This window comes from Penicilliopsis zonata, assembly GCF_001890105.1.
Source record: "Penicilliopsis zonata CBS 506.65 unplaced genomic scaffold ASPZOscaffold_15, whole genome shotgun sequence".
Lineage (NCBI taxonomy): Eukaryota > Fungi > Ascomycota > Eurotiomycetes > Eurotiales > Aspergillaceae > Penicilliopsis > Penicilliopsis zonata.
This window is the reverse complement of record NW_019208924.1, coordinates 699,241-716,499: the sequence shown is the minus strand read 5'-3', so window position 1 is coordinate 716,499 and position 17,259 is coordinate 699,241. Positions and strand designations below refer to the sequence as shown.

At 41.6% G+C, this 17,259-nt stretch overlaps 5 protein-coding genes across 5 annotated transcripts; 3 read left to right on the top strand and 2 right to left on the bottom strand.

Annotated features, from left to right (window-relative positions):
• Nucleotides 1-604: 604 nt before the first annotated feature.
• ASPZODRAFT_72758 (hypothetical protein) lies at nt 605-2,013 on the top strand (the record flags this gene model as incomplete). Its single annotated transcript, XM_022729858.1, has 4 exons — nt 605-807; nt 867-873; nt 963-1,111; nt 1,167-2,013. The coding sequence occupies 4 exons, from the start codon at nt 605-607 to the stop codon at nt 2,011-2,013; spliced, it is 1,206 nt and encodes a 401-aa protein (XP_022578716.1).
• A 2,272-nt stretch (nt 2,014-4,285) lies between these two features.
• On the top strand, nt 4,286-6,265 carry ASPZODRAFT_135697 (hypothetical protein). The gene has a single exon (XM_022723872.1). The coding sequence runs from the start codon at nt 4,705-4,707 to the stop codon at nt 5,878-5,880; it is 1,176 nt and encodes a 391-aa protein (XP_022578715.1). The 5' UTR covers nt 4,286-4,704; the 3' UTR covers nt 5,881-6,265.
• Nucleotides 6,266-7,403: 1,138 nt separating this feature from the next.
• On the top strand, nt 7,404-11,065 carry ASPZODRAFT_135696 (hypothetical protein). Its single transcript, XM_022723871.1, has 7 exons — nt 7,404-7,792; nt 7,853-7,937; nt 7,999-8,120; nt 8,186-8,341; nt 8,388-9,816; nt 9,866-10,464; nt 10,524-11,065. Exons 1-7 carry the CDS (start codon nt 7,613-7,615, stop codon nt 11,013-11,015), a joined length of 3,063 nt encoding a protein of 1,020 aa, XP_022578714.1. The 5' UTR covers nt 7,404-7,612; the 3' UTR covers nt 11,016-11,065.
• A 272-nt stretch (nt 11,066-11,337) lies between these two features.
• On the bottom strand, nt 11,338-12,358 carry ASPZODRAFT_72400 (hypothetical protein; the record flags this gene model as incomplete). Its single annotated transcript, XM_022729834.1, has 2 exons — nt 11,338-12,006; nt 12,083-12,358. The coding sequence occupies 2 exons, from the start codon at nt 12,356-12,358 to the stop codon at nt 11,338-11,340; spliced, it is 945 nt and encodes a 314-aa protein (XP_022578713.1).
• Nucleotides 12,359-12,563: 205 nt separating this feature from the next.
• Nucleotides 12,564-14,541, bottom strand: ASPZODRAFT_135693 (hypothetical protein). The gene is made up of 6 exons (XM_022723870.1): nt 14,360-14,541; nt 14,260-14,296; nt 14,106-14,202; nt 13,315-14,050; nt 13,100-13,262; nt 12,564-13,045 (listed from the first exon to the last, which is right to left on the bottom strand). Exons 1-6 carry the CDS (start codon nt 14,454-14,456, stop codon nt 12,946-12,948), a joined length of 1,230 nt encoding a protein of 409 aa, XP_022578712.1. The 5' UTR covers nt 14,457-14,541; the 3' UTR covers nt 12,564-12,945.
• Between the last annotated feature and the right edge of the window lie 2,718 nt (nt 14,542-17,259).

The window sequence follows — 17,259 nt, the reverse complement described above, 5'->3', positions numbered from 1 at the left end:
TATTATATTGTAATATATTACTTAATATTTCTCTATAAAAGTTGCTGGATATTGAAGGTGGTAATATATCTATTTTATATGGGGTGTAGACCTGCGCGGCTCGCCCGTGTGTGTGGTTTGTACATGGAATACATTATATGCAGGATTAGTGCCTTAAGTCATTAACCTTTCATTAATTAGGTCTATATAGCTCTAAATTTCATAGTAATTACTATTAGGGCGTCATCTCCATAGGATGGCTGATTCTTTTGATGGGGGCAGGGCGGCTAGGTAGTAGGATTTAATACTGTAACTAACTTACGCAACAACAACTATCTCATGTCCAACAAAGGCTGATCTGAATAAGCTCTATTTGCCCAGAGCCCACCCACACTTCAACATCCCAAGCAAATTCTTTTTTATTGTTTCTGGAGTCAAGAATCCCCCTTGATGGAACAGTACATAATAAACAGCTGGTCTAGTAGTCCCTTATAGCTAGCCAAGAGAACCGCTTCCAAGCACCTAGGATCTCCCGCCATCGTGCATCTAATATATTCATATGAATTTATTCTGCCCCTTCCCATGCCCTTCGTGGGAAGTTTTCGCAGATTTTGAAAAGGATACAATGATAAGCCATGTCAACATCACTGGTCCAACGGGTCCCGATGACTTCTCTAGTGATGTCGATTCCTGTGACGCAAATGACACACGACCGCGTAGTAATGCGGCAGCAGGAGCATCTGCGGCGGGTGTCCGAGCATTGAGCGCTCAAGTAGTTGCATTCTACTTCAGGATTCCAGTCAAGGCGTTCTTCCGTACACGCGTCGAGTAGGTGTCGAGTTGATTTTTATATAATGGTCACTTTTACTGATGCATACTTTATCTAGCTATATGGTACATCCCACTAGATTGTACTTTCAAATGCAGTCAAAGAGAAAAAAGAGAGATGACAGCTAATCAATACCTATTCATCTCCATCATAGGCCTTTGCCCGAGCCGTCAATCCCCGTGCACTTGATGGAAAATGGTCCCTACACAGCACGACACCCGGTTTACTCGTTCATGCTGTCCATACATATGGCTGGCGCTTCATTCCGAACCAAGTCATTCCTCCTCTTTTAGCAAATGCAGGGTAAGTGGTTTATCTATGCGGTTTTTCAATGCTTCAGTTCCTGAAATAAATTTAGTATCGGTGCTGTTCTTTACACCTCTTACCTGCAATCATTGAGTGGCCTCCACGAGCCGACATCTCAAGGTCTTAGACGTGTATACCCTCCGCCTAGTCCAGTATACACGTTCACGGCGGGATTTACTGCTGGCACAATCCAGTCCATAGCGGCTGCACCCCTTGATGCTCTCCAGGTTCGTTTACGTGCAAATGATATACTCGAGGGGCGTTATCACAGTGTGTGGCAGTATGGCCGACATAAGCTCAAACAAATTGGCCTCCGTGGTATATTTGCAGGCTGGGGCTTGTCATTTCTGCGAGATTCCTTCGGATATGCCCTGTTCTTCTCTTCCTTTGAGTACATCAAGTCCCAGGCCTACTATTCCTTTATCACCAGGCATTATGGGAAACTGGATGCTCAATATATCATTACCGAGACTGATGATCGTGGTATTACATTCATAAGGCCACACTATGCCCTAGAGCCCTGCTTCTTGATGGTGGCGGGCTCTGTTGCTTCGATTTCCCAGCAAATTATACAGCATCCATTGAGCAAGATACAGAAGTTACACTTTAGTCGACTTGAATATCTCGACCACCAGGCTAGCCTTGACATCTCTAAGAAACAAATGCTACGACACTACTACAGTGCGTACCGTGAGACTTTCAAGCGATGCAAGAAAAAGGCGAGCCGAGCCGGCGGGTGGCTTCAATGGCTTTACCAGGGTTTTTTAAGGAGCGCCATCCGCCAAGTACCTAGCACCAGTGCTGGCTTGATCATATTTGAACTTGTGTGTCGTAAATATTCTAACCCGGTGGATGCTTTATATATTCAGAAGGAGGACTACAATATAATTATAGCATGAAACTCCATATATAATCTATATGTTGGACAATCATCGCCAGAAGCCAACAACTTGGTAGTCATTAACATCAGCAACGCGATAGAGCCTCTTTTTCCCCATAGCTAGTCAACCGGTTATCAGGGGCAGATATTTAGTTCACTGTGATTCATGAATCAACCAAGCAGCCCTTACTATACACTCAACTGAGAAACATTTTAAAATAAAAAAATATAATATATTATTTTTCTATATACTATTTATACCATTATTGGTCTAGAAGGTTTAGAATAATTTATCTCTCTATTAAGCATTGTAAATTAGGAAGCATTTTTTATATCTACTCTGTACAACCTCCAGAATATTCTATGTATGGAACAGAGAGTACACTAAAGTCTAAAATGTCTCAGATCATATATATATAGAGCCATGCACCATGTTGCAGTTTAGGGCGGCATGATTCTGCCGTTTTTAGTTCCCGCAGTTCCTCCATCAGTTTTTCCTCTACCTCTGGCCTCCGTCGTCTCCGTCAAGCCTCCCTCGCATGATTGCGAGGTTCAAGGCTTGTATTTCTCATATGTACCCTTGTTGACATGTAAGGTTTAGGCCTAGGGCCACTTTAAAGCCAAAAGGCCAACACAATCCGCAGATACCATTTGAGTAACCTTGGCGTCTTATATGGTACATAATAACTAGGGCATAATTCTTATGTAGTACTCCGTACATGACCTTTATTTAGGTAGTAGTTATGAGAAGTATTGTAAAGCACTCACACTCTATACCCCCCTAGATTTAGCGGGCGCCACCAAGGGACTGCCTGATGCCTACAGTATAACCCCCCCGCGTGCTTCGGAGATATCGCAATAATCCACTCCATACAGAGAAGTCAACATACTCTGTAACAAAATTCCTAATATACGTAAAATTAGGCTTTATGAGGGACTTTATTGGGGGTCTTTTGAGGGGGAACTGAAGGGGTCTTAAGAAATGAGAAAGCAATGCACGTGACCAGCTGCTGGCACTGCCGCACTGGGCTGTATCTTAGCTCCCGCCGCTAAGGCCCCCACAAGAGCACAAGCGTGTCGCCTGATTAGCAGTGCGTCGCCCATTCACTACCTATCAGTACATAGTAGTGCTCTTTAGACTCCATGGATGGAGGGAATTGCTAGTCATTGCCCTGGCCTGGTCGTTCGCCTGGCGGGGCCGTGCAAGGCACAGACCTGGATGGCTTGTCAGGCAGCGCTCGTCGGATTACGTAGTACGGAGTACTCCGTAATACCAACATACATACCTAGGTAGTATCATACAGTAACTATAATTCTATTAATCAACTGTTATATTAAAAGTAGCTGCTTCTCCTCAATGATATAGATAAATACCCAATCTAATATGATTACTTCATGGCATCACCTCTATGCTATTAATTGACTACTACCTACCTAGTGTAGGCAGTGTTCGGGCCGCTAGAGTCGGGCGTCTGGCCATGAGCAGCTCGCTGTCGGGCAACTGGCAACCAATCGCAGAGGAAAAAGGAGGGTATCTACCTAAGGTCGAGCGTGATCAACTGATGAGCCACTCACTGGGTAGCGCCATCTTAGCAAAGGCACATTTAATACCACCAATGGGTAAATCTAGTTAATATGAATTAAATACTGCATATAGTCCTGACCAACGCCATCTAGCACTCAGTGACTCTAGAAGAGCCCTGAATAGGGCCATGTTAGAGTATAATATAAGAATATATAAATCTTATTTATGCAGATAAAGCAGTGCAGGGGAGTGGTATTATTCAAGGCCTGTAAGTATACTAGTTATTACCAGGTACCTAGGTTAGGTAGGTAGGTACCTATAGGTAGTGTCAAAGGGGCGTGGAGAAGAGGCGTCAAGAGGCATGGAGGTATTGCTCTTTTCCTAAGCCATATTAGCCACTGATATATTTAACTAATAATACTATTATAATAGTGTTGCTGTGCTTTATGTTTTATTATAGCCATTAAGCCTAAATATATAAAGATCACTCCCTTCCTAGAGAGCTTTAGTTATATAGTGGTCATGGTGTAATCATGCAGTATTACTGTTATAGATCACTACTTAGTACTCTAATTATCTGACTTCTCAGTGCTTCTATACACTCTTCTTAATTATATAATTACCTATAGTAATAATAATTATAAGTAGATCCTTAGACCACTATGATAATACTCCATTATTTATTACCTATAGTAGGAGTTTATAGAGTACTAGATGTTATCAGTCCCTTTCTTTATTGATGAGCGCCACCCCGCAGTGTGATTCCTATCAATATTACACTTAATCAGCCCCTCTCTTCTTGCCCAAATCACTTGACACTTTGACTCAGAGCTGAAAGGCTATCATGCTTATTGTCAGGAGACACCCAAGAACCTTTTAAATCTTTCAACATTTCTTCCCACCTCTCTAAACTGGCAAACCACACCCTCGGCTTTACAACAATCTTATCGCCGATCAGAGCGTTGTTGCCTGTTGCCACCATATAACAAGCAGAGAGATACCCTGACAAATCATCTTCACGTGGGCTTGCCAACAGATCCAATTCTACGGATTTCTACTACAATCACGCATCAACCTTTGCCATCCATCACTAACAGGACATATATTTATTGCCCATAGTCTTTATCTTTAGCTGATTTGTAACTCACGGATCCTTCACTGTTGATATCAAGAAAGCGCTTATCAATGACCTCATTGTCAGCTGCCTCACAAGCAGGCCACAGTCACAAGATCACGATGAATCGCCTACCCTCAGTATCAAGCCTTATGTCACCCCCGGAGGTGAAACCATTCGAGAACTTCAACACGACTTATCAGTCGCTCGAAACGGCGCCAGAGTCATCGTTTGGTGAAGACATCAAACTCCCACCCATTTCCGCTGATCGAAAGCGAAGACAATCTGAAATGGACTTACCATCGCCTCCTGTTACACCTTACACCGGGAACAAAAAACGCAGATCAGATATCTCCGAACAGATTGAGTCAGACCTCGCAGTCGACCCTTCCAGAGACCCGGTTCTCTTCCCTCGCCATGAATCCGTCGTGGAGATTGCCACAGATGTCCCTCTTTTCGAACCACTCATCCAGCCCTCAGCAGAGGCATTGGTTGAGCGACACATTAACTCATCGCATCCTGCTGACCTTGACAAAAAACCAAGCCGTGACGAATATTTCTTGGCATTATCATGTGTTCCCATCGTCTCTACCCGGTATAATCGCGACCCAGCAGCTTGGGCCAAGGAAGAGCGAGAAACTTTAGATCGACAACTAGCCATGATGAATCGGTATCGCCCGGGCCTGTTGGGGCAAAGGTTGCGGAAAATTGCGCCGGCACCTGTCAAACGGTCTGCAATTGTTCAACCACGTACACAAAGGCTTCCAAGAGCCAAGCATACGCCGAAGTCAACTCCGAAGCAGAAGACTCTTGAATCGTTTGAAACGCCTCAATTCACAAGTGTAAAGGCACCTAGGACCTTGGGCACGACTCGCGACGACACAGACTTCAACTCACTTGCAGATTTCTCTCCACCGATAGAGACACTTGGTGGCAACACTAAAGCACTGAAGGCAGATTGGAAGGGTCAATTTCTTGATCTTAGTAATGACCCAGACCGATATCTCCTCAGCCCGGCTGAGTTGAATCTTGCCGCGACATTAAGGCTGTCTTGCGCAACATATTTGTGCAGTAAACGCCGCATATTTGATGCTCGGGTCAAAGCACTGAATGTTGGAAAGGAGTTTCGAAAAACAGATGCTCAACAAGCTTGCAAGATAGATGTCAATAAAGCAAGCAAACTTTGGACAGCGTATGAACGCGTCGGTTGGTTCAAGCCTGAATATTTTCAGCAATATCGGAAATGATTTTATCCGCTCATCACTCTCACTTCCGGTTTCTGCTTCACCAAATTGTGTTGTGCTGTCCACATTTTATTCTAATTCTAGTGAATAATATTAGGTACCTGTGAAATTCATATCCTGTGGACTTTACTGTTAATGCCTTATAGTTACCTACTATCTTCCTTTAAATAATCTCTTCTTAGGGTCCATTGGTTATTTTTGACTGCACTGTCATGTTGAGTCTAGTTAGTTATAGTATAGTAGGACGTTACCTTTGGCTTTTTCTCCCCTTGCTAATAGATGAAACTCTGTATTATTATAGTGCATTTTACATTTTAAGCATGATTAATGTTGAATTATACTACTACTAGCATAGGCTCCACAATCATTATGTCACCCAGTTCCTGGATCTATTGATTATGTCTTAGTGAGAACGACTTGTTCTTCTCTCATGGCTATATTAATGACTGTCTTACATAGGCTTCCCATGTTCTTTTCTCTTCACATATAACCAATTGCACCTCGTCCGTTAGGTCGAACATTGGCTCTCGCTACTCGTTCTATACAGTAGACTCATAGATCATCATGGTAAGGATTAGGTAGTTAACTGACTAGTAGATAGCTTTACCCAGGTAGGACTTGGCCTATTAGCTAACTGATTATTGCCCTAAGTCCCGGCACTCCTTCGCACTATATAAGCTACATGTGCTATTTCTGGCAAAGCTAGTCGGGTAAAATCTGTTATATGAACGTTAGGTATTACAGAGCATTCTACATATACTGCTATATAACTATATATGGAGTAACTAGATAGTTTAGATATACCTGTAGTATACTCGTCTATACCTACTTTATAGACTATCAACTAGTTATAGCAGAACAGTCTTGATAGCACTAAAAAAATATATGAGCACATGAGGCATTAACCAGGTTCAACCATATATAAAAGGCACAGATTTACATAGTCATAAAAGACTACACTATATTCTCTATGATTATTTTATGTATCTATAATCTTTATTAGTGTTTATTATTAGGCTCTTGGCGCGGTCACTCCTATATTTTAATATACTCTATAACTGCGCTTTTCTTAGGCTCATTAAGCTCTTATAATAAGACCACTTCTTATCATAATTCTCCTTATGTAGTAAAGAGGTAGTATATTGGGACAATAGGATTATATACATAGTAGAGTTTGCTAGAACTAAAGAGACAATGATTTTTCACTTTTTACTAAAAAGTCCTAAAACAGCTTATTTCTTTCAAAAGAATATATATATGGTTTTAGATAGTCTAGGAGATATGAGGTCTAAATCTATAGCTAATATTAACTTTCCTGTGCATATTATTATACTATAAAGTAGATTTAAGTTAAAGATGTTCTTAAAAAAAGTGGAGTTGCGGCAAGGCATTATGGGGGACCGCGCCAAGAGTTTAATGAAAAGAGCAAATAAGACAAACATCCAGAAGTGTTAGGCGGTCAGAGTGCATGAAGTACATCAAAAAAGGTAAAACAGGTCAAAAGCGCGTTTCGCGTCTCTGCCACATTATCCTTCACTTTCTAATTCACTGCTCCTGCCTTATTCTTTGGCAACCTCAATACTGACTGTCAATCTAATTCTATTAGCTAGGGCCCTTCTCTCTTATATTTCTCTACTTCTTCTCGTCCCTTTCTCATCTTGCTATTCTCCCTGAATAGCTTCCCTGTATGCTGCTTTGGCTATTAATCCGCCGGAGGGATTAATTTGAAGGCAGCATGGCGGAGGAAATTCTTATTGACAAAACTGTCTTCTTCAACCGTCTTTCAAGTTTTTACGCATCATGGAAGACGGATCGGCGCTCTGGAAATGCCATCTTTGGTGGAGTTGGATCTATCGTCATATTGATGGGCAAGACAGATGAAGCAAATTCTTTCCAGAAGAATAATGCGATTCATGTATGTCTTCATCTCAAGTACCTCCTCGAAGCATGGCATTTACTGACTAGTTTGCGGTAGTTCTGGCTCCTCGGATACGAGTTTCCTGGTACCCTTTTTATCTTCACCACAGAGGCAATGTACATTGTAACCACCGCGAAGAAAGGTATCTTCTATCTGGTGATGAAAGACTCGTTCTTGTCAGATCGCTCATATTCTCCTTGCAGCAAAACATCTAGAAGTTCTGAAAGATGGCAAGATTCCGGTGGAAATCTTGGTTATCTCCAAGGACCCCGAGCAAAAATCGAGAGTCTTTGATAAGTGCTTGGATGTGATAAAATCTTCTAGCGTGGGTATTCCCAGCGAAAGCATCGGTTTCATTTGCTGATATGATATGATTATTGGAATATACAGAAAAAGGTCGGCTTAATACCAAAAGATACGACATCAGGGCCCTTTGCAGATGACTGGAAGCGCGCATTTGCGGATTTGTCCAAGGAAGTTGAAGAGATCGATATTTCTCCGGCTCTTTCACATGCTGCTTTTTCCGTGAAGGACCCCGAAGAATTAGTGAGACTCCCAGATCTTATGACGAAGCTCTTACTGATCTATCCAGGTATCTATACGGAATGCTTCGCGAGCGTGCAGCGGCCTTATGTCCGAATACTTTGTCGACGAGATGTCGCAACTGCTTGACGAGGAGAAACAGATGACACACAAAGCTTTAGCAGCAAAGATCGACGCAAAAATTGACGACTCCAAGTTCTTCAATAAGTTGGCCAAATTGCCATCAGAGTTCGATGCGCAACAGATTGACTGGGCTTATGGCCCTGTTATTCAGAGTGGTGGAAAATATGACCTCAAACTCACAGCCACATCTGACAGTAACAATCTTCAGCCCGGCATCATCATCGCAGGATTCGGAATTCGCTACAAAACTTATAGCTCAATTATCGCACGAACATATCTTGTGGACCCAACCAAGTCTCAAGAAGCAAATTATACTTTGCTATTGACAGTTTATGAGGCTATCATGAAGGATGTTCGAGACGGCGCTATCGCGAGAGATCTATACAACAAAGCTCTGGGAATAGTGCGCTCCAAGAAGCCTGAGCTTGAGAAACATTTCGTCAAAAGTGTCGGTGCTGGGATTGGAATCGAGCTCCGAGATGCGAATATGGTTCTTAATGGGAAGAACAATCGGGTTCTGAGGAGCGGCATGACTCTTTCTGTCAGTGTTGGATTTACAGACGTGCATAACGCAGATTCCAACGATAAGGGCTCCATCTATTCAATGGTGATCACCGACACTGTCCGGGTGGGTGAGAGTGGCCCTCATGTTTTCACCAAGGAAGCAGGCATGGATATGGATTCCGTCTCATTCTATTTTGGTGATGATGAAGAAGAACAAAGGCCGTCGAAGGAAAAGAAAGAACCGAAATCTAGCGCCCTTGCTAGCAGAAATATCACCCGGACTAAGCTTCGTGCTGAACGACCTACCCAGGTTAGCGAAGGCGCAGAAGCACGTCGTCGCGAGCATCAAAAAGAGCTTGCGTCTAAAAAGACAAAAGAAGGCCTAGACCGCTTTGCTGGTACAACTGGCGATGAAAATGGTGTCATACAGAAGAAATTCAAACGATTTGAGTCCTATAAGCGGGACAACCAGCTTCCCACCAAGGTGAAGGACTTGACAGTGTACGTTGACCACAAGGCGGCGACAGTGATTGTTCCAATAATGGGACGCCCGGTGCCTTTCCACATCAATACGATCAAAAATGCGAGCAAAAGCGACGAAGGAGAATACGCCTATCTCCGAATAAATTTCTTGTCTCCAGGTCAAGGTGTGGGTAGAAAGGATGATCAGCCTTTCGAGGATCTTTCAGCGCACTTCTTAAGAAACTTGACTTTGAGATCCAAGGAAAATGAGAGATTTGCCCAAATCGCTCAAGACATCACAGAGCTCCGCAAAACTGCACTGAGGCGCGAGCAAGAAAAGAAGGAGATGGAAGACGTGGTTGAACAGGACAAGCTTGTGGAAATTCGCAGTATGTCGTATCTTGCCATTGGTTTCTATAATAAGACTGACGTATCCAGACCGCCGTCCCATCAAACTTCCTGATGTTTACCTTAGACCACAACTTGATGGAAAACGTGTTCCAGGAGAAGTTGAAATACATCAGAATGGTCTACGCTATATGTCGCCCTTCCGCAATGAACACGTTGATGTTCTGTTCAGCAACGTCAAACACTTGTTCTTCCAGCCCTGCGCACACGAGCTAATCGTTGTCATTCATGTTCACTTGAAGACCCCGATCATGATCGGCAAGAAGAAGACCAGGGATGTGCAGTTTTATCGAGAGGCTACGGAAATGCAGTTTGATGAAACCGGTAACCGCAGACGCAAACATCGGTACGGAGATGAAGAGGAATTCGAGGCAGAACAAGAGGAGAGGAGACGCCGAGCAGCTTTGGATCGCGAATTCAAAGCCTTTGCCGAAAAGATTGCCGACGCCGGTAAAGAGGAGGGGGTTGATGTTGATATTCCTTTCCGGGAAATCGGTTTTACTGGAGTTCCGAACAGGTCAAACGTTTTGATCCAACCCACTACCGATGCTCTCGTTCAACTCACAGAGCCTCCGTTCCTAGTAATCACCTTGAATGAGGTTGAAATTGCCCATTTGGAAAGAGTTCAGGTAAGCTATCACCGTTCCCTCACGATGCTCACATTACGTGCCAACTGACATATTATCAGTTTGGCCTCAAAAACTTCGATCTGGTGTTTGTTTTCAAGGACTTCCACAGACAACCAGTTCATATCAATACCATTCCAGTTGAATCCCTTGAGGGTGTTAAGGACTGGCTAGACTCGGTTGACATAGCCTTCACGGAGGGTCCCCTCAATTTGAACTGGACTACAATCATGAAAACAGTTGTCAGCGATCCATATGGCTTTTTCGCCGATGGTGGTTGGTCCTTCCTGGCGGCCGAGTCAGATTCCGAAGATCAATCTGACGAAGATGAGGAATCCGCCTTCGAACTCTCCGAGTCCGAACTAGCCGCGGCAGATGAGAGTTCGGAAGATGACAGTGAGTTTGATGATGATGCCAGTGCAGATGCTAGTGAAGACTTTAGCGGGGATGAAGAAAGCGGTGAAGACTGGGATGAGCTGGAAGAGAAAGCAAAGAAAAAGGATAAAGAAAGTGGTCTAGATGATGCTGACCGGAATAAGAAGCGAAAGCGGTGAGTTGTTGTATATTGGTCTCTATTTTGAAGTAAACCTGCTATCACATCGTGGGACAACGGCTATTCTTCGTTTTGCTACGGTCCAGGGAGCTTTAGTTAAACCAGATACTTAACTAGGATGGTTACCATACTATAGTTACTTATAGCGATACTAGGCTATTCTAAACTAGTCTGGACTGTATGCAGTGAATCATTAGGTATTAGTTAACTATATCATGATTTGAAAATAGTATTATAAAGGGCATAACCATATATCAACCAATGAAGTAACCCGTCATGACCTATAATGATAACCATTGCCAGGCATCCCGAGGCACCTTTGATCATTTTGCTTCCCTTAATGAGAACCACATGTTTTGCATCCTCTGCGCCTGGTTTGCAGTGAACTCGGAATAACAGTCGTCAGAAGAGTAGTCCATGTAATTATGTACCGGGTCCAGGCCTGGGGACCGGGGACAAGAATCCTTGCCCGAGGGGCAGCCGTCTGTGGGTGTAGACTCTTGTGGCGTATCTGAGATATAGTCACCGTCATTGTTTGGCGAACACGACTCACCCTGGAATGTATGGAGAAGGCCATTCCAGTGGCCTATCTCATGGATTGCTGTTCCGCCTAGGTTGTAATGTGTAATCGAGCCACCAGGCATCGTGTTCGCCAAAATATTGCAACCATCATTGATGTACTGGCCACTTGGAGAGCTGGCGTTGATACTGGGATCAGGTAAAGTACAAAATCCTAGGACGCTGGACGAGAGCTCATTTTCCAAACTCTCACGACTAGGGTCGTCGTCTATGACCCGTGCACTATCACCAGATGCTCCTTGGAGATCTGTTTGAAAGTAGACATTCAAGGTCCTGTACGTTCCCTGGCGCAATGCACGCTTCATAGCCAAATCGTCCTCGTTACGTGCCCAAGTATCATTGACATGGTGAGTCACGCCCTGTAATCGATACGAGATGTTTGTGTTGCCATATGCGCTTTGGAGAATCGCAAACTTCAAAACGTCAGCTCATGCGCCGGTTCTGACTTGTTCGGCTCCACGTGAAGCCAGAAATCTTGAACAAACTAACCTGATTGCTAATCATAGCATCGGATACTAATCGAGATTTTTCCTCGCTACTCACTATATGAAACCATGTCTCGATCTCGATTACAGAGCCATCTTTTCGGCCCTCAAAACCATTGCCATCATTGGCCTGGCGTTCAATAGAACTGAGGCGCTTGTGTTCTGCTTCAAGTCGTTCATCTGGAGCACTAGTGGCACAGAAACCACGAGCGCTGGATATATTAAAATGGATGACTATTATGAAGACCACAAAAGAATGGAGAAGGAAGACCTGATGCATCCTGGGTTGACTTGAATACTGGGTATTATTAGGACTTGAAACACGGCGTTCCCTAGCCTTAAATTCTATGAAGATGCCATATTAGCACCTGCTTGTGGAATGTGGTCGGATCAGAGGATCCATAAACAGAAGAATGTGATGGCATTAAGAATGTCAATATAATGATAAAGAAGTTAGGGTCAGTCATTATAGAAGTATTGCTCTACCACCACAATTAGATGTATAAATCATAAATAGTATTCGGTCAATTTACTTACCAAGGTACTTCATGTACTGTCCCTATCCAATAATGTGGCAGACACCAACAAAGGTGAATGAAGATATATATGTAAACACCTGGAGATCAATAAATACCAGGCGGAAAGCAAATGAGATTCTAATAAGGAGATATAATTGTTAACATATAGACATGACTAATGAAAAACATCAGCAGATAGAATACACTCCAGTATAGAAAAAAATAGCAAATACTCCCAGTCAAGGCAAGAACTCCGTGACACTACCGAATAATAATGTCGAACATAATGATCAATCCCCAATTCAAACAAGTCCTCACAGTATGAAAAAGTCAGCCTCAAATTGTCAAACTAGGACGCATGGCCTCCAAATCTATCATCGCGTCCTGTTGCAACAGCCGTGCTTTGATGATCATTATTCCAAGTCAAATAAGTATGGTCCCCAAGTTTCCTGTACATACTAGGTCAGCTTGTTCTATTGGGGGAATGCTTGCATTGTAGTTACCTTGGCTTTATTAGGTAGGCAACAGTGAAAAGAGCACCTAGGACGATGCAGAGTCCACCCACAACCACGTAAGCAATGCCCATGAAGGGATTTCGTCCACCCATGACAGTGCGAGTGGAAATAAGAATCTGTTTAGTGCCACCATACTCCGTAACTGGGAAATCTGGAAAAATTGTTAGCTGCATCAACACTTGGAATCATGGCCACTATCATACAGTCGTCAATATCCAACTGGTAATTACCAGCCTGCATAGCTGTAGTATCATTCCTTCGAGCAAGCTTGCTAAAATTGGGTAATCCGGCTGTTCTCATCCAAACCATAAATTCTTCATTTTCGTGAAGATTTGGGAGATTCTCTTCGGTGTATCCGTTGGGGTAACGCTTGTGCCAGTTCGGTGGGGGAACGACTTGATCAGGCTTATACTGTGTCTTCTTAATCAGGTCTTTGTCGCTTTCCCAGGCGATGCCCTTGTTTGTCATGACGTATGTCCCATTATTGACTAGCTCAGGGCTATGGATCGAATCATTGAAGAGAGAATTGGCTATAAGACCACACGGGTAGTATGCTTTCCCAGTAACTGGGTCTAATCTGAGTGGATCGCAAGAGCTGCCCGAGATACTGCTGTTATCAAGAGCTTCGCCTTTCAACTGCTCAAGATCCAAAGACTGAACGTATCTCCGATGGTTTTGATAGAAATTCGTCAGGCGATAGTACAGGTACACAGGCGGCCCTATGCTGTCTGGTAGCTCAAAGAAGATAGAGCAACGGTTGGTCGGGATCTCCAATGAATCATCAAATGTGACGTTCACAAGTCTGCGCTGCCATGTAGCAGCAGAAGTTTGTTTAGAGGATTTAAAGTAAGAATGAACATTGCTGAAGGTGGCGGGTGCAGTCGGGTATAGTGGTGCCTTGTCAGAACAATCGGTGTAATCTATGACAATTTCTTGAACCTTGACATTTTATTAGAGAAATTATCTTGGATGTAGTTTAAGAGAGTAAGCTTACTTCAGAACTTGCCCACAATAGAAGACCACCAATTGGTGCAAATATGATCCCAACAATGAAAAACAATGGTAGAACGCTCTTAGGTGTTAAAATCGGCCTGTATTTTATAATTAGCACAGGGCTCAGTTCATTATCTGCAATGCATAAAGCTTACTGCCATGCCTTCAGCCGTTGTTGTCTGAAAGCAGTATCTATCACCAAACTATATTAGATCATTGTTGAGGAGTGGTGGACGGTTGTCAAGAATTGCATACTTGCCGGCCTTCTGCTTTGGGGTTTCTTGTCGCCATCATCTCGTCCGTGTTCCTGTCCATCTAGAGACCCTTCATAATTCACCTCGGAATTCGACATGTTTGTCGAGTAAGGGGATCGCGTCTTAGACAAATGCAGATGCTCTGACTCGATGTTAAGAGTGATGTCAAGGAGGTGCTGGCTCGGAGGGCCGGGAGCGGGAGTGATCGTTATTCTGAAATATGATTGGCTATGTAACATCAACCATCAGAACTCCCGCTAACTGGGCTAGGTAAAGGCCAACGTACCTTCTATCAACATACCGTAGGTATAGTTACTTAGTTACCTCCAGGCTCCTAGGTACCTCATCCCCTCCATATAGATACCTTCCTACGGACCACGTGCTTAACACCAAGTGGCAGGGGCCCAACAATTCAACATGGTGTGTGATTTAGTAGACTTGATGAAGAAGGGAGTGTGAAGGTAACCAACCTGGTTGCCTAAATGTGGATGATAATCATAACTCGATACACCGTACGCACCAAGGTAGCAGTACTATTACCTACCCTACCCACTACATAAAGACAGACTGCTGAATTTCAATTAATGTACATGAGTCAAATGGCGAAATTTCCCCTCGACCATCCAAACCACCGTTCTCTTGATACATTACCATGTAGCAAGTATATAACTATCTATAGATTCAGATAACAAGCTCAGGCTTCAATATATATTACCTACCCGCTTTATAAAGCCCCGTTTGAATCCTCTTGGTCCTCACTGGTCAATGGCTATAATTGTATTTGAAATATCACCAGTTAGTTAAATATCTACCTGGGGAATGATTAGCTAGGGAATATCCTAGTGAATGAGTTAAGGAATAATAAGGAATAGTTCAGCATTGAAGATAGATATCTAAATAGGTATCTAGTATCTCAGCTAGGGAATAGATAGTAGGATACCTAAATAAATAGGTCTCTCATTAGTACAGAAGATTTTAAAGTTTTGGGTTTATTATTTATATTTTTATCTACAGGATTTTCTAACCTTTTTATATATTTTAAAGTAAATGTTTTATTTTGATTATATTAAAAAAAGTATTTATTTTTTAATATTGTTTTCAGAAAGGGGCACTTAATCACTTATTTAAACCTAATAATTATAGTAAAGTTTTGATTAAATATAATTTTCATAAAGAGAGTTAATTCATAGTTTTAACAAATCCTATATGTATTTAGGGCCAATAGTATTATATTCCTATATAATTTATATACCCTCAGGCATATCTGATATTAGTCAGGCTAGATATATTAAGTAAATAAAAAATTAGAGTATAATACTAACTATATTAGGCTTAGCTAGTTAGGTGATGGTGTAAATATATGTGAATCATCCTGATTAGCAGCCTCAAGGTCATCCTTTTCTGCAACAATAGTTATGATAAGTAGAGAGATTAAAATATTATAAATATTAGAATTTATAAATTAAAAATATCTAAAAGAATAAATAAAAAATACATATAGAAAATAAAACATGAATTCAATTATAATTAAAGAAATAAATATTTTTTAAATAATTAAGACTATAGGTTTTAGAATAATCATTTTTATTGATATATATAAAAAAGAGTTAAAACATATATTTATAAAAAATAAATAAATTAAATTATTATAAGGATAGACAGGTAATAGCAAGGAGTCTAGCATGAAAGAGGTAATGTATAGTATTTATAAACAGTATATCCTATCTAATAGTAAGATTGTCGCTGAGTTCCTCTAGCTTTGTGAGAACTTAGAGGTGAAGTATTTTCTCTCATGTGACTACTTATTGGTAGTGAACCTTACACCTATTTAGCCTTCCTAGTATATTATAGTTCTTACTATTTAGCTTTATAAGGTACTTAGTAAGTGCCCTAGTCTCTAGAGATAGTATATTACTGCTATATTACTGCTATATTAGAGCTGGCTTTATAATAATATGATGGCTACATATATTACCACTATTCCTAGATTGGATTGTTTGGACACCTTTTTAGTCTAGTGGGTTAGCCCCCCTTCCTAAAGTTGAAAGTTATAAGCCCATCGCCTCTAATCCTAAGGTGGAGCCTTAAATTTTGAGCCTGAATGTCACAGGTTTAAAACACTCTAATATTGATTAATTAATAAAAATCCTTGGCTAAGAGCTAAAAGAGCTAAAAAGCCTAAAAGGAGGAGAGCCTATAGCTAACCTAGAATAGTTAAATTCTAGTATATAAAGGTGTAGGTCTCCTGATCAATTATTATTTAGCATTAACATGCACATTTAAACTAGAAAACCTAGGGAGGTGTGATGGCTACATATATTACCACTATTCCTAGATTGGATTGTTCAGACACCTTTTTAGTCTAGTGGGTTAGCCCCCCTTCCTAAAGTTGAAATAATATTAAATTATTAATAATCATGAAATTATTAATAAATTCAATAAAAAGAAGTACTATTTTAATTATAGAAATATAATATGGAAAGTCAATGTAATTTATTTATAATAAGTTTCTAAATAAGATAATCTTTAGAACTAGCTACTACTAGTTATAGCTACAAGCTATACATTATATTCCCTGCCATCTTCAACCCGCTTTTGTTATAGTTTATCTAGCACATATTATGCCAGTATACCTCTATATTGATACAAAAATGGCGTATTTTAGCCATCCTTACCTCCGCGACCTAGTATCTGGTTACTTTAGACTCATTATACCTACTCTATAGTTCATACTATGGAGTACTTAATACCTATTTTCTCTCTGAAGAGCAAGCCTCGCGCGATGATCAGGTTTTTCTCCACCTAAGTGTGTTTCATTAGCTATTAACTAACCAACCATGTAACTACCTAAATTAGCTACTACCCTAGTCGGTTAGTACTCACCTACTTAGTCATCGTCGT

Bases quoted from the DNA above. Each gene is read 5' to 3' on its own strand.
- ASPZODRAFT_135693 (XM_022723870.1), bottom strand. From the start codon at position 14,456: ATGTCGAATTCCGAGGTGAATTATGAAGGGTCTCTAGATGGACAGGAA. The intron at 13,263-13,314 runs GTATGATAGTGG...CAATTTTTCCAG, and splicing joins CCAGTTGGATATTGACGACT to ATTTCCCAGTTACGGAGTAT. The intron at 13,046-13,099 runs GTAACTACAATG...TAGTATGTACAG, and splicing joins GCCTACCTAATAAAGCCAAG to GAAACTTGGGGACCATACTT.
- ASPZODRAFT_135697 (XM_022723872.1), top strand. From the start codon at position 4,705: ATGACCTCATTGTCAGCTGCCTCACAAGCAGGCCACAGTCACAAGATC.
- ASPZODRAFT_135696 (XM_022723871.1), top strand. From the start codon at position 7,613: ATGGCGGAGGAAATTCTTATTGACAAAACTGTCTTCTTCAACCGTCTT. The intron at 8,121-8,185 runs GTGGGTATTCCC...TGGAATATACAG, and splicing joins ATGTGATAAAATCTTCTAGC to AAAAAGGTCGGCTTAATACC. The intron at 8,342-8,387 runs GTGAGACTCCCA...TGATCTATCCAG, and splicing joins TGAAGGACCCCGAAGAATTA to GTATCTATACGGAATGCTTC.